Here is a 17,123-nt window from a genome sequence, read left to right on the forward strand (position 1 = left end):
AATAATAATAATAATAATAATAATAAGTTTGCCGATCCCAGTAAAGCGGCCTTTTGCAATTGACAGATGGAGATTTTATCAATTCCGATGGTTTTCAAATGTCCGCTGAGATCTTTTGGCACTGCGCCCAGCGTGCCAAGTACCACTAGGACCACTTTCACTGGCTTATGCCAGAATCGTTGCAGCTCAATTTTTAGATCTTCGTATTTCACTAATTTCTCTAACTGCGTCTCCTCAATTCTGCTGTCCCCTGGGATTGCGATGTCGATGATCCATACTTTCTTTTTCTCCACAATCAGGATTTCTGGTGTGTTATGCTTCAGAATTCGGTCAGTCTGAAGTCAGAAGTCCCACAGTAGTTTTGCTTGCTCATTTTTGACCACTTTTTCGGGTTTATGATCCCACCAGTTCTTTGCCAATGGTAAATGGTAGTTCCGGCACAAGTTCCAGTGGATCATCTGTGCCACAGCATCATGTCTTTTTAAAAAAATATTTTTTATTAATTTTCCTTTATGACACACAAACTTGAACAAACAACATTCAACATTTAAAGGAGCTACCATTGCTCTGCTAAGCATAGAAGTCTTAAATACAGGGAAAAAAAACTAATTGTGATTTAGATCAATACAGAAAGATAATTCATAACATAGTACTATAATATCACATCTACTTCAGTATTTCCATTTTAACATTGTAATTAAAATAATTGGAGTGATATAGTTATATAATTTAAAATCTACTTCTATATTTCTATTTTAACAATATAATTAAAATAATTAAAGTCAATTAATAAAACAAAGAATCTTATCCTTTAAATTTCTTAATATACTACTATACTATAGCATCTACTTCAACTTTTTCATTATGGTTAAGATAATTGAGGTCCATTAATAAGGTTAATAACTTATCCTTAAAATTTCAATATATCATTTATTCAATTTAATAAATTCAAATTTTCTAAAATTTATTTGTATGTTGTTAATAATCTTTTTTAACATTCCACTAATTATACACTTTCTCCCAAGTTTTATACAACTCTGTTTCCATTTGATTATTTAACTGTCTCGTCATCATGTCTAATTCTGCACATTCCATAATTTTCTTAAATACATCTTTGTATTTTGGTATTTCCTTTTCTTTCCATTTTTGCGCAAATGTAATTCTTGCCGCTACTAAAATATGAATTATTAAATAGTATATTTCTTTTTTGTATTTGGTATCACTAATGCCTAGTAGGAAGAATTATGGGGTCTTTTTAATCTCCTTATTTGTTATTTCCTTTAACCATTTTTCTACCTTGTTCCAGTAGATCATAGCTTTAGGGCAGGTCCACCATGTGTGAAAATATGTACCGATTTCTTTTTTACATTTCCAACAAATAGGAGAAGTATTTTTAAAATCCTATATGGTGGAAGATGCCATCTGTAGAACATCTTAATTTGGTTTTCTTTAAAAGAAATTGGGAGAGCTGAGAGCTGGGAGCCCCGATCAGCTGGGGCTTGGAAGATGGCGGCCTCCAGCGTGCACATTCGGTGAGCCGGGGTGCATATTCAGTGAGCCGGCGTGTATATTCAGTGAGCCGGCGTGCATACTCGGTGGGCCGAAGGTTCTTCATCTCGATGCCCGGTTCCTGTGCGGCGTCCTCTCCCTGTTTTTGCTGTGGGAGAGCAGAGAGCTGAGAGCCCCGATCAGCTGGGGCTCGGAAGATGGCGGCCGCTGTGGAGCGAGCGAACTGCCCCGCCTCCGAGTTCTCTTCCTGAGTTCCTTTCTCACTCCGGGAACGTTCCCACGCCGAGATTGAGGCTGGGGGGATGAGTGAAGGAGTTTGGGGTGAGTTTCACGAATGAACAAGCCGGTGAGTCGGGTGAGCCGAACAAGTTGGACTGTGTTGGAGGAGGACGCTCTTGAGGGCAATGCGACCAGCCAGGCAGACCGGGACGCCGAGCAGCTGTGCGGTGGGTGCGCTCGGTGCTGGAGGAGACCTGGCGGACGGAGGACCGACCATTGCGATAGGAGAGAGGAGACTGAAAGGAGACCAAGGGAGGAGGACTGGTAGATCAAGGCCTGGTGGTGGGAGAGTTATACAGACATGGACGCCCCCCTCCCTATTCTGGGGGGGGAGAGAGAGATGCTGAATGATCCTTGACTTTTGAATAACCTCTGCCCCTGAGAACTTGGCACTTTGAGAAACTTGGCACTTTTGAGAAACTTGGCACTTTGAAAAACTTGGCACTTTGAAAAACTTGGCACTTTGAAAAACTTGGCACTTTGAAAAACTTGGCACTTTGGGAAACTTGGCACTTTGAGAACTTTAGCACTTTTATTAGTTGCTGCTGACCAGATTTCCTAAATGAATTGAATTATTCACTATTACCTATATTTGTATTTTCTGTATTTTTATTGTTATTTTTATTCAGTTTTAATGGTGTTTTTAATATTAATATTGCTATTAATTGCTATTTTTATACTGTTACTAATTTAATTGCTTTTTAATATAATTGGGGTTCTAAGTAATGGATGACTGGGATAAATATACTTGTGGGTATGAATGGAATGATTGGTATGATTGGGTTGGTGGGGGTGAGTGGGGTTATGGTATGGATGAGTTGATTGATAGTAGTGTGAATGATAGATTTGGCCCACCTGACACTCGGGAGACAGGAGAGGAAGGGGCACCGATCTCTGGGGTGGCAGAGGGTCGGAATATCCCTGTGTTGCTGGGGAGAGGCAGATATGGCGGGGGCCACAGAGTTAGCCGTTCCAGGGGAAGGAGGGATCGTTGCTTAATAATGGTCCCTTGTTCTGGCTCTGTGAGCCCAATCTTGGGCACTGGTGATGAGTGTAACTCTGGCCCTGGGCTCAGGTTGCTGCTGCTTAATGCCAGGTCGGTGGTAAATAAAGCTCTCCTCATCCGGGATCTGATCCGGGATGAGGAGGCCGACCTGGCATGTATTACTGAAACCTGGCTGGGCCCAGAGGGAGGTGTTCCTCTCTCTGAAATCTGCCCAGCCGGGTTTCAGATATGGCATCAACCTCGACCCCAGGGAAGGGGGGGAGGAGTGGCTATTATAGCCAGGGAGAACCTTTGCCTGCATAGACTCATTGCTCCAGAAATTGTGGGTTGCGAGTCTCTCTTGTTGAAGTTGGACTTAGGGGTTCAGGTGGGCTTATTTCCCATGTACCTGCCTCCCAGCTGCGTGTCAAAAGCCCTGCCTGTGCTACTCGAGGAGGTAGCCGGGTTGGCGGTGGAGTTCCCCGGACTCATTGTCCTGGGGGACTTCAACCTGCCGTCACTCGGTGAAACCTCTGGGTTGGCACAGGAGTTCATGGCCACCATGACAGCCATGGACCTGACTCAAGTAGTACAGGGTCCGACTCATGAGGGAGGTGGTCTGAGACTAAGGGGCTGAGACTAAGGGGCTTAGAAGCACTGCCTTTGTCATGGTCAGACCATTTTCTACTATGGCTTGACTTCCTGGCTCCAATCCTTCCCCGCAGGGAGGCGGAACCAATGAAGATGTTCCGCCCCAGACGCCTGATGGACCCAGAGGGCTTTCAGACGGCGCTTGGGGTTATTCCAGAGGCACTCATCCACAGTTCGGCGGAGTCTCTTGCGGAGGCCTGGAACAGGGCTGCTGCGGAGGCTCTTGACCGGATTATGCCTTTGCGACCTCTCCGTGGCGCTAGATCCCATAGAGCCCCATGGTTCAACGAGGAGCTCCGGGAGTTGAAACGCCAAAAGAGACGTCTAGAGAAGCGATGGAGGAAGAGTAGGTCTGAATCTGATCGAACACTTGTAAGAGCTTTTATTAAGATTTACAAAGTGGCGCTCAAGGCGGCAAGATGCGCGTACCATGCCGCCTTGATTGCATCAGTGGAATCCCGCCGGGCCGCTCTGTTTAGGGTGACCCGCTCCCTTCTTAACCAGGGGGGAGTTGGGGAGCCCTTGCAGAGTAATGCCGAGGACTTTAACACATTTTTCGCTGATAAAGTCGCTCAGATCCGGGCTGACCTCGACTCCAATTGGAAAACAGAGTCGGCTGACAACGAGTCAGTCGAGGTGACTGGGGCCCGTACTTGTCCACCTGTCTGGGAAGAGTTTGATCTGGTGACACCTGATGAAGTGGACAAGGCCATTGGAGCTGTGAGTTCCACCACCTGTTTACTGGATCTGTGTCCCTCCTGGTTGGTTTCGGCCAGCAGGGAGGTGACACGGAGCTGGGCCCAGGAGATTACCAATGCTTCCTTGGGGAGGGGAGTTTTTCCAACACTCTATAAAGAAGCGCTCGTGCACCCCCTCCTCAAGAAGCCTTCCCTGGACCCAGCCGTACTTAATAACTATCGTCCAGTCTCCAACCTTCCCTTTATGGGGAAGGTTGTTGAGAAGGTGGTGGCACTCCAGCTCCAGCGGTCCTTGGAAGAAGCCGATTATCTAGGTCCCCAGCAGTCGGGTTTCAGGCCCAGTTACAGCACGGAAACCGCTTTGGTCGCGTTGATGGATGATCTCTGGCGGGCCCGAGACAGGGGTTTATCCTCTGTCCTGGTGCTCCTCGACCTCTCAGCGGCTTTCAGTACCATCGACCATGGTATCCTTCTGCACCGGCTGGGGGGGTTGGGAGTGGGAGGCACTGTTCTCCAGTGGTTCTCCTCCTACCTCTCTGGCCGGTCGCAGTTGGTGTTAGTGGGGCGTCAGAGGTCGGCTCCGAGGTCTCTCCCTTGTGCGGTGCCTCAGGGGTCGGGCCTCTCCCCCCTGCTATTTAACATCTACATGAAACCGCTGGGTGAGATCATCCAAGGACATGGGGTGAGGTATCATCAATATGCTGATGATACCCAGCTTTACATCTCCACCCCATGCCCAGTCAACAAAGCGGTGGAAGTGATGTGCCGGTGCCTGGAGGCTGTTGGGGCCTGGATGGGTGTCAACAGACTCAAACTCAACCCGGATAAGACGGAGTGGCTGTGGGTTTTGCCTCCCAAGGACAATCCCATCTGTCCGTCCATTACCCTGGGGGGGGAATTATTGACCCCCTCAGAGATGGTTCGCAACATGGGCATCCTCCTCGATCCACAGCTCACATTAGAAAACATCTCTCAGCTGTGGCGAGGGGGGCGTTTGCCCAGGTTCGCCTGGTGCACCAGTTGCGGCCCTATCTGGACCGGGACTCATTGCTCACAGTCACTCATGCCCTCATCACTTCGAGGTTCGACTACTGTAATGCTCTCTACATGGGGCTACCTTTGAAAAGTGTTCGGAAACTTCAGATCGTGCAGAACGCAGCTGCGAGAGCAGTCATGGGCTTACCTAGGTATGCCCATGTTTCACCATCACTCCGCAGTCTGCATTGGCTGCCGATCAATTTCCGGTCACAATTCAAAGTGTTGGTTATGACCTTTAAAGCCCTTTATGGCATTGGGCCAGAATATCTCCGAGACCACCTGCTGCCGCACGAATCCCAGTGACCGATTAGGTCCCACAGAGTGGGCCTTCTCCGGGTCCCGTCAACTAAACAATGTCGGTTGGCGGGCCCCAGGGGAAGAGCCTTCTCTGTGGCGGCCCCGGCTCTCTGGAACCAACTCCCCCCGGAGATTAGAACTGCCCCTACTCTTCCTGCCTTCCGTAAACTCCTCAAAACCCCCCTTTGCCGTCAGGCATGGGGGAATTGAAACATCTCCCCCTGGGCATGTTTAATTTATACATGGTATGCTTGTGTGTGTGTCTGTTAGTATATGGGTTTTTTTTTAAAGCTTTAAATATTTTAACTGATTGGATTGTTCATGATTTGTACTACTTGCTGTGAGCCGCCCCGAGTCTTCGGAGAGGGGCGGCATACAAATCCAAATAATAAATAAATAAATAAATAAATTTTGTTATTTTCCAATTATATATCCATACCTTTTCCCATGTTTCCAAATTTATTTCTTTTCCAAAATTTTTACACCAGCTAATCATGTTATCTTTCAATATCCAGCCTATCGTTTTACAGTTTATTAAGTATTTATATAACTTCCCAATTAATTTCCCTTGATTTTGAATTAATAATTTCCCAAGTATGTTATTATCTTTTTTAAAAATAAAAGTTCTGACATCTTTTTGGTATCTAGAGTTAATCTGTCCATACTGCCACCCGTCTATGTCAACGCCTATCTCATGCAATTCTTGTTTAGTTCTTAATTTTAGTTGATTGTCCAGTAGGTCTCTATATTTCCATATCTTACCATCTTTTAAAAGATTTGGGTGTGAAATAGCTTCTATTGGTCAAATCCATTCTGACATTACTAAAAAGTGATTTTTCCTTATCTCATTCCAAATGTCTATCAATGCTTTCCTAATAATGTTACTTTTAAAGTAGGAGTGAGTTTTAAACTTTTCATACCATATAAAGGCGTGCCAGCCTAGCATTAAATCATGGCCGTCTAGGTTAAGTAATCTTTGATTTTCAAGAGTTAACCATTCCTTTATCCACGTTAAGGCCGTGGCTTGATAATATAGCTTCGAATTAGGGAGGCCAAGTCCTCCTCTCTCTTTACGGTCTTCTAATGAACTTTGTTTTATTCTTGGTTTCTTGCCCTGCCATATAATTTTTTTGTAATTCTATTTAACTCTTTAAAGAAATTTGGTCCAGGATCGATTGGGATAACTTGGAAAAGAAATAGTACTTTAGGGAGTATATTCATTTTAATTGTGGAGATTCTTCCAACTAGAGATAGCTGTAAATTTTTCCATATTTCCAAATCCTTTTTAATTTGTCCTAACAATTTTATATAGTTTTCATTTTTTTAAAGATATGGCTTTGGAGGTGATGCATATAACCAGGTATTTCACCTTTTTTGTTGTTTTATATTTGTTAAATTTTCGAGATATTTTGTCTGTAACTCTGTCATGTTTTTTGTGAGTATTTGCGCCTTTTCCTTGTTGATTTTCAAACCTGCAACTTTCCCATATTCTTCTATTAAATCTATTAACTTTAAAATTGATGTTAAAGAATCCTCTATTATAAAAATGATGTCATCCACGAAGGCTTGAACTTTGTATGTTTCTTTTTTTAATCTTCAACCCTTTTATTTCCTTATCTGCTCTTATTTTTATTAGTAATACCTCTAATGTTAAAATAAATAATAATGGTGATATTGGACATCCTTGTCTCACTCCTCTTTGTATTTCTAATTTTCTTGATTGCTCATTATTTATCATAATTCTAGCTGATTGATTAGAATATGTGGCATCAATTATATTGAAAAAATTTGGTTCCCACATTCATCTTATTTAATTGTATTTTCATAAAGGTCCAATCTACATTATCAAATGCTTTTTTGGCATCTAAGAATATAAGTGACATTTGTTTTTCAGGATGTTGTCCATAATATTCTAAGGTATTTATTATTGTTCGTAAATTATTTTTAATTTGTCTACCTGGTAAAAATCCATTCTGGTCTCCATGAATTATTCCATTTATAATGTTTTTAAACCTAGTAGAGAATATTGATATAAAAATTTTGTAATCTACATTTAATAGTGATATCGGTCTGTAATTTTCAATTTTTTCCTTCTCAGTTCCCACTTTATGTATTAATGTTATTAAAGTTTCTGTCCATGTTTTTGGTAATTTACCATCCACTATTATTTGATTGAATATATCTAACATATTTGAGGAAAGTATTTCAATATCTAACTTATAGAATTCTGTTGGTATCGCATCTGGACCAGTAGCTTTGTTATTTTTCTGATTTTTAATGGATTGCTGTAATTCTGCTTCTGTAAAAGGTTTATTTAATTTTTGTTGTTGGTCTTCTGTTAATGCCGGCAGATCTATAGAGATTAAATAATAAAAAATTAAGTCTTCTTTTATTTCTTCTTTTTCATATAGTTTCCTATAGAATTCTAATGCTATTTCCTTTTTTTCATCTATTCTATGTCTTATTGCACCTTTACTATCTATTAATTTTTTGATAATTTTGTTTTCTCTTTCTTTCCTGAGTTTATATGCCAACCATCTTCCTGGTTTATTTGCATGTTCAAAATATTCTTGTTTTGCTCTTTTTATTTGTTCTACCATTGATTCTTGTTCTATCAATCTTATTTTATGTTTTAATACATCTCTCTGATTTTTAACTTTATCATCATGTTCATCTTTTTGCATTTCTAATTCTAGTTTTTTCAATTCATCCTCTAACCCTTGATATTGCAACATCTTCTCTTTATTCTTTTTTGCTATATAAGAAATTGTTAGCCCACGTATATATGCCTTTGTTGTGTCCCAAAGATTTTGTGGGGTAGTATTGTTTTTATTTATTTTTAAAAAGGCCTCCAATTCTTTCTCTATCCATTCTTTATATTCAGGGTCACGTAATATGTTTCTATTCATTGACCAGTTATTTACTTTTCTCTTACATTTCCAATATATAACTAACGGGTTATGGTCCGCCCAGCTATTAGTTTCTATCTCAATATCTCTGATATTTTCCATTGTGTGTGCTGGCACCCAGGCCATATCAATCCTAGACCAAGTTTTATGAGGATTGGAATAGAAAGTGTATTGTTTATTTTTTGGGTGGTATTCATGCCATATATCTTTTAATAATAATTCTGTGCTCATTTTCCAAAATGTTGTAGGTAAAATTACCTTTTTTTCCCCCTTTCTTTTTCCTTGTATAATCCATTTGACTGAGATCGCATTAAAATCGCCTATTATTATCATGTTTTCTATTGATAGCGCAATTATTTTATCATGCAATTCTTTATAAAATTGTTTTTGGTTATCATTTGGTGCATATATTGAAATAATTATGAGAGGTTTCATTTCTAAATCTAATTGTAACATTAAAATTCTGCCTTCGCTGTCACTGTATATTTGTTTTGACTCAATTGTTTCGTCGATGTACATTGCTACACCTCTTTTTTTTAATTTGCTGAAGTAGTATAAAGTTTCCACAATTTTAAATTGTTAAGTAAACTCCTCTTTGATTTTTTAATATGGACTTCCTGTAAGATATTTATCTGTGCTTTTTGTTTCTTAAGTGTAGACAATATTTGATTTCTTTTTCTGGGGTTGTTCAGGCCATTAACATTGACTGTGTGACATTTCTATTTATAATATTTTTTTATTTCTTTCGGTTCACACAATCTACTAACACCAATTCTTGTTGCATTTGTGGTTGCTTCTTTTTAACATCTTTCATTTCTCCCCTCCCTTTCTTCTTCTTTATCTTTGGGTTCTATCTGTAGTTGGTCAGTCTTATTCAATCCACTTTGTGTGAAAAAAACTCTTGCCTCGTCCACTCTATCTTGATTTTCATTGCTTGCCAGGTCAGAGAAAGTCCTTCTGGTACTAGCCATTGAAAAATTATGTTCTTTTTGATTAAAACAATTGTAAGAAAATAGTATTCTGCTTTCTCTTACCTTCTTTGGGACTTGTTTCAGAATTGTAATATCTTTCCCTTTATGTTTCCAAGTCTGATTTCTCGTCTGTTTTAAGATGTCATCTTTAATTACTCTTTTTGAAAACTTGATGTGGACTTCTCTTGGTAAGTTATGTTGCCTTACGTAGCCGGTTTGAACTCTATAAATTTCATCTATCTCTCTTATAAGTTCTTGTGGGTCCACTTGTAGAATTTCTCCTATAATCTCTGCCATCTTTGTGGATAGATCTTCATCCTTCTCTTCATCAATATTTTGAAATCTCAAGCCATGTGATGCGGATTGAAGTTCAAGGTTGGTTATTGCTTCATCGAAGCCTCTGTTGATTGCGTAATTATGTTCTTCATGTTCATCCACCTTTTGTCCTATATCATGGACTTTATCTTCCATTGCTTTTTTATTTTTTTGTTTTCTTGTAGGTTCTGTTGTATTACTTTCATGTTTCCATCCATCTCATTCATACTCCCTTTGACTTTACCAATTTCCATTTTAAGTTCACCAATCTCCTTGAGCTCAGTTTTCAGGGTACCCATTTCATTTTTCATCTCTTCTTTCATTTCTTCAAAGTATTTTTTCACTTCTTCTTTATTTGTATCCATTTGAATTTGTGTTTGTGCTTTCTGCATAAAGTCTTGAATAACTGCTAGGGTATCTTGAATAGTCTGGAGGTTTGATTCTGCTGGCATCTTTTGTTTTTCTTTTTCCTTGGCTAACATTGTTGTTATTGTTCTTTGTTGTAAAGGAGATGATGTTGGAGTGGGAGTGGGAGTTGGAGTTGGAGTGAATGTTTGTTTTCGAGTTGTTGTTGTTGTAACAGAAGTCACACTTTGAGCCCTATAGGAACCTTTCATGTCTCAGAAGTTTACAATATATTATGCAATATCTTAGTATAACTTCTTTTTACTTTGTAATTAAAGTAATAATTATGGACAATTTAGAGAGAAAATATTTAACAATTAAACAATAGAACAATCCTTTAAAAAGATCAATATTAATAAAAAATAAGAAAAATATAAGATGAGAGAGGAAAAAAATAAAAAAGAGTAGGCTATCAATTTTAAGGAATAAAAAAAGAAATAAAAAATGAAGAGAGAAGAGAGAAAGGAGTAAAAAGAAAGGAATAGAAAGAGGAATATAATTAAATAATAAGGAGAAAACTATGACAATGCACTAAGTAAAATATCAAACAATGCACTTAACAATATTCCTAAAAATAACAGAAATGGTATATATTAAAATTGAAAAATTACCCCTAACTCTTCCAAAAATTTATTGTTTATAAAATTCATTCATAAAAACCCCCAAAACTTTAATCTAATCCGAAGTCTTCGGAGAAAGGCAGCATACAAATCTAAATAATAATAATAATAATAATAATAATAATAATAATAATAATAAATAATTATATTATTAATTATTAATCTATGAACTTTTTCTATTCTCTTTTATACCTATTTATTGTGATGTATTTTATTAGTGTTTTAATTATTACTAATTTAATTCATTTTTAATATTACTGGGGGGTTTCGTAATTAATGGATGATTGGGGTAGATATAATATTGTGCATGGGATGAATGACTGGTATGAGTGCGACGGTTGGGGTGGGTGGAATCATGGTATGAATGAGATAAATGGAAACAGTATGAATGATAGATTTGGCCCACCTGACGCCGGAGAGGCAGGAGGGGAAGGGGCACTAATCTCTGGGGTGACAGAGGGTCAGAATATCCCGGTGTTGCTGGGGAGAGGCAGGTATGGCGGGGGCCACGGAGTTAGCCGTTCCAGGGGAATGAGGGATCGTTGCTTAATAACAATCCCTTGTTCTGGCTCCGTGAGCCCAATCTTGGGTACTGGTGATGAGTGTAATTCTGGCCCTGGGCTCAGGTTGCTGCTGCTCAATGCCAGGTCGGTGGTAAATAAAGCTCTCCTCATCCGGGATTTAATCCTGGATGAGGAGGCCGACCTGGCATGTATTACTGAAACCTGGCTGGGCCCAGAGGGAGGAGTTCCTCTCTGAAATTTGCCCAGACAGGTTTCAGATATGGCATCAACCTCGACCCCAGGGAAGGGGGGGAGGAGTGGCTATTATAGCCAGGGAGAGCCTTTGCCTACGTAGACTCATTGCTCCAGGGATTGCGGGTTGCGAGTGTCTCTTGATGAAGTTGGACTTAGGGGTTCAGGTGGGCTTGTTTCTCACGTACCTGCCTCCCAGCTGCGTGTCAAAAGCCCTGCCTGTGCTGCTCGAGGAGGTAGCCGGGTTGGTGGTGGAGTTCCCCGGACTTATTGTCTTGGGGGACTTCAACCTGCCGTCACTCGGCGAAGCCTCTGGACTAGCACAGGAGGTCATGGCCACCATGACAGCCATGGACCTGACTCAAGTAATACAGGGTCCGACTCACGAGGGAGGACACGCGCCCGACATGGTATTCCTGTCTGAGCAATTGAGAAATGGTCTGAGACTAAGAGGCTTTGTCATGGTCAGACCATTTCCTACTACGGTTTGACTTCCTGGCTCCAATCCTTCCCTGCAGGGAGGTGGAACTAATTAAGATGTTCCGCCCCAGATGCCTGATGGACCCAGAGGGCTTTCAGATGGCACTTGGGGTTATTCCAGATACACTCGTACACAGTTCGGCGGAGTCTCTTGCGGAGGCCTGGAACAAGGCTGCAGCGGAGGCTCTTGATCGGATTGCGCCTTTGCGACCTCTCCGTGGCGTTAGACCCCGTAGAGCTCCATGGTTCAACGAGGAGCTCCAGAAGTTGAAGCGCCAGAAGAGACGTCTAGAGAAGTGATGGAGGAAGAGTAATTCTGAATCTGATCGAACACTTGTAAGAGCTTTTATTAAGACTTACAAAGTGGCGCTCAAGGCGGCAAGATGCGCGTATCATGCCGCCTTGATTGCATCAGCGGAATCCCGCCCGGCCGCTCTGTTTAGGGTGACCCGCTCCCTTCTTAACCAGGGGGGAGTTGGGGAGCCCTTACAGAGTAGTGCCGAGGATTTTAACACGTTTTTCACTGATAAAATCGCTCAGATCCGGACAGATCTCAACTCCAATTGGAAAACAGAGTCAGCTGACAACGAGTCAGTCGAGGTGACTGGGGCCTGTACTTGTCCACCTGTCTGGGAAGAGTTTGATCTGGTGACACCTGATGAAGTGGACAAGGCCATTGGTGCTGTGAGTTCCGCCACCTGTTTACTGGATCCGTGTCCCTCCTGGCTGGTCTTGGCCAGCAGGGAGGTGACACGGAGCTGGGTCCAGGAGATTGTCAACGCTTCCTTGGGGAGGGGATCCTTTCCATCATCCTATAAAGAGGCGCTCGTGCGCCCCCTCCTCAAGAAGCCTTCCCTGGACCCAGCCGTACTCAATAACTACCGTCCAGTCTCCAACCTTCCCTTTATGGGGAAGGTTGTTGAGAAGGTGGTGGCACTCCAGCTCCAACGGTCCTTGGAAGAAGCCGATTATCTAGGTCCCCAGCAGTCGGGTTTCAGGCCCGGTTACAGCACAGAAACTGCTTTGGTCGCGTTGATGGATGATCTCTGGCAGGCCCGGGACAGGGGTTTATCCTCTGTCCTGGTGCTTCTTGACCTCTCAGCGGCTTTCGATACCATCGACCATGGTATCCTTCTGCACCGGCTGGAGGGGTTGGGAGTGGGAGGCACTGTTCTCCAGTGGTTCTCCTCCTACCTCTCCGGTCAGTCGCAGTCGGTGTTAGTGGGGGGCCAGAGGTTGACCCCGAGGTCTCTCCCATGTGGGGTGCCTCAGGGGTCGGTCCTCTCCCCCCTGCTATTTAATATCTACATGAAACCACTGGGTGAGATCATCCAAGGGCATGGTGTGAGGTATCATCAGTACGCTGATTATACCCAGCTTTACATCTCTACCCCATGTCCAATGAGCGAAGCAGTGGAAGTGATATGCCGGTGTCTGGAGGCTGTTGGGGCCTGGATGGGTGTCAACAGACTCAAACTCAACCCGGATAAGACGGAGTGGCTGTGGGTTTTGCCTCCCAAGGACAATTCCATCTGTCCTTCCATTACCCTGGGGGGGGGAATCATTGACCCCCTCAGAGAGGGTCCGCAACTTGGGCATCCTCCTCGATCCACAGCTCATACTAGAGAACCATCTTTCAGCTGTGGCGAGGGGGGCGTTTGCCCAGATTTGCCTGGTGCACCAGTTGCGGCCCTATCTGGACCGGGACTCACTGCTCACAGTCACTCATGCCCTCATCACCTCGAGGTTTGACTACTGTAATGCTCTCTACATGGGGCTACCTTTGAAAAGTGTTCGGAAACTCCAGATCATGCAGAATGCATTGGTTGCCGATCAATTTCCGGTCACAATTCAAAATGTTGGTTATGACCTTTAAAGCCCTTCATGGCACTGGACCAGAATATCTCCAAGACCGCCTGCTGCCGCACGAATCCCAGCGACCGATTAGGTCCCACAGAGTGGGCCTTTTCCAGGTCCCATGAACTAAACAATGTCGGTTGGCGGGCCCCAGGGGAAGAGCCTTCTCTGTGGCGGCCCCGACCCTCTGGAACCAACTCCCCCGTAGATTAGAACTGCCCCTACTCTCCTTGCCTTTCGTAAGCTCCTTAAGACTCACCTTTGTCGTCAGGCATGGGGGAACTGAGACATTTCCCCCGGGCATATACAATTTGTGAATGGTATGTCTGTATGTATGTTTGTTTAGAAAATGGGGTTTTTAAAATATTTTAAAACTGTAATTTAGATTTGTTGTAAACTGTTTTCACTTGTTGTGAGCCGCCCCGAGTCTGCGGAGAGGGGCGGCATACAAATCTAAATAATAAATAAATAATAATAAATAAATAATAATAATAATATGCCAAAACAAAAATACCCAACTCCAGTGAAAAAATCTAGCTTTGTCTTCTGGATTCTCTATCACATTATTTCACTGTTTTAATCCCACATTTAATTGCTATAGCTTAGTTTTCCAAAATAGTTATTTCTTGTGCCTTTTCATTTTTAGGCCTGTTGCTTCCTCCCCTTCTTGGATCACTTCCTCCCTATCAATTTTTTCTTATTCCTTCTTTTATCATAATCAAACACCTCTAAAATAACTTTAAAAACTTTAAAACATATTGTTAAAACTTTTATCTTATATTCATTTTCCTCACAATTATCAAATTTTCCTTATATTCAACAAAATCAATACCGCTAATTTGTATGAATTTCCATGTAGTAAATATTCAAATATTCTATTTAGGCAGATCTCACACTTGAAATCTTACATATTAAATCAAGAATTGCTTAATCATAGATTGCATAATTCTACCTCTGTTCTACTGCATGAATATTTATCATATATAAAAGAAAAAAACATGTTCCAAACCAAATATTGATATGAATTGCATAAATCATGTAGTAACATCAAAATTCATTGACCCAGCCCAGAGAAAACTACCAGCCGGTTCTCTTCCACAATATATACAAGCTCTCCTAATCTCAGATAATGTAGGTAACTAATTTACTTATTTATTTCATAGACAAACCCCCCCACCCAGTCAATGGTGTCCCGCTTTACTAATGTTAAAATCTGGTCACCTTAGTCAATGAACAACCTCAAATTTCATGAAGGGTCAGTGAGCTGCAGAGTTGGCGACCCCTAGTTTAAAGTATCAGCATTAATGTAAGTCATCACCAGAACTGATTATTTTTAGACAGTTTCTCAATAAATGACAAATCCATACTATTTCTGTTATTTTAAACTTCCTTGTTGACTTAACTAAAATTCTCAGCAGCTTATATCATTATCAATTAGTAGTAGTTGTAACTACTACTGCTGCTAACAACAAAACCTTCTTCACATAATTTTTGCCTTAAGAATATTTTTCTTTTTGAGACTGATTGTACTTATCCTGACCAAGGATGAAAATCCAAATTTCATCCTTAGTCAGGATTAGTACAATGATTATCAATCTCAACAGGAGAGTTTTATAATAATGTCTGTGGTGCAAGTTCTATCACTGAAAATTGCTAAATTAAATTGATACAGACATTGTGACTGTACAGTGAATCAAACATTGGGCAATAAAAGTCTCAGACAAAAGCAGTCAAGGTGATGGCTTCAAACCAACAATGAATTTCTGTCCTTCTTGGATGGTAAAAAGATTCACATAGGAGCCCACTGGTGCTAGAAGTTGAACTCTTAGAAATTCTTGCAGATTTGTGATATTCATCATGGATTCATAGCTTCTGCATATTACATATGTGATATTATGATTTCCTATTCTAAAATAACATAAGATTGTGGAATGCTATATCGTAGAAAATGCATTTAACTTGGGTACCTGGTCATTTGATCCAAAAGATATGGAAAATAATCTTGATTTTCATGTTCTCGGTAGAATTCACGAGCTTGTTCTTCTGATAAAGTGATTTCCTTTTGCATGGCTATTTCAAAGCCATTTTCCACAATTCTATTCAGAATAGATTCTGCATAGCAAAAATTATATTGACCGCATTACTTTTATTTATGTTTAAATATCTAAATAACTGGTGCTTCTCTAATATGAGGATGATACAGCTTTACTATCCTATCAATTTTGCCCTCAAATCTTATTCTGTTCTCCAATGTAAACATCCTCTTTCAATATTCTATACTTTTTTTTCTGATCTAACAGTTCAGTTATATTCCAATACCTATTAACATTGTTAACATTGAAAAGAAAGCTTTTGACAGAGGAAACAGATTATCAGAATCATAAACTAAATCATAATGAGAGCTATAATGGATTGGGACAGGATTACTTAGATTTTTAATTTTTTTTAAAAAAATTTGCTGAATGGAAAATTAGGATATGAGTGCAACAACACAAAGCAATCTTCCATGGCAAAATGTCTGTGATTCGTCATGCAGTTAGATATTTGCTACTTGAGAATATTCATATATAATGATTATTTGAAATACACAATATATTTCTGTGATAGCTGTCTGATACATGGGCAGACTCTTGTTAATCCCCAGTATTCAGAATAATTTCCATACTAACTGCGGGATTCAGAAAGGTTTAAAGGTTAGAAAAGGCTGTTCCATAATATTTTCCTGTTGAACTTTCTAAGAGTAGTTTTCCTTCAAGCTTTCCATTAATTTGAGTTACAATTCACACATTTTCATTTACTCTCATGCAAGAAAAAAGAAAGAAAAGAAGAAGAAAGAGTAAGTCTGTGTGTTTCCAACTAAGCCACATTTTAAGTGCATTTCTTTAGATCTTTTTGTTTAAAAATGCTCTCTGCTGTTTTTATTTTATTTTTTATATGCAAAAAGATGGTTTAAAACTGTAATGTATGCATTTAAAAATAGTGTAAGTCTTACAAAGAAACTTGCCAAGACTTTGAATCAGAATAGGTTTCTCAAGCTAGAAAAAGTAAATTTTCAGATACATGCAATCATCTGTATAAAATATTGTCAGCTCTTAGCCAATCTCATAAATCTTCAGCTTCACTTTCTTTTTTATCAAACACTAGTAAAAATAGGAAAGTGACGTATCTTTCGTTTATGTGTAAAACAGAGGTGGGTTACTCATGATTTGCCTGAACCGGTAGTGACCCACTGGTGACATCAAGATGACATCACAGAACTGGTTCGGTCGGTACTGGTCCATGGGCACCACCATCTTTTTAAAAAAATATATCCAGTATTTGTTACCTACTGTGCTTGCGCAGAAGTCAAGTTTC

At 40.6% G+C, this 17,123-nt stretch overlaps 1 protein-coding gene across 1 annotated transcript in view; it reads right to left on the reverse strand.

Annotated features, from left to right (window-relative positions):
* NME8 (NME/NM23 family member 8) overlaps positions 1-17,123 on the reverse strand; it is a 245,123-nt gene that overhangs the window by 54,769 nt on the left and 173,231 nt on the right. The window contains exon 15 of the mRNA XM_070728254.1: positions 15,737-15,881. Within this exon, the coding sequence (XP_070584355.1) occupies positions 15,737-15,881 (145 nt within the window). The remainder of the gene's footprint in view (positions 1-15,736; positions 15,882-17,123) is intronic.

The sequence above is a fragment of the Erythrolamprus reginae genome, chromosome Z (genome assembly GCF_031021105.1).
Source record: "Erythrolamprus reginae isolate rEryReg1 chromosome Z, rEryReg1.hap1, whole genome shotgun sequence".
Taxonomy (NCBI): Eukaryota; Metazoa; Chordata; class Lepidosauria; order Squamata; family Dipsadidae; genus Erythrolamprus; species Erythrolamprus reginae.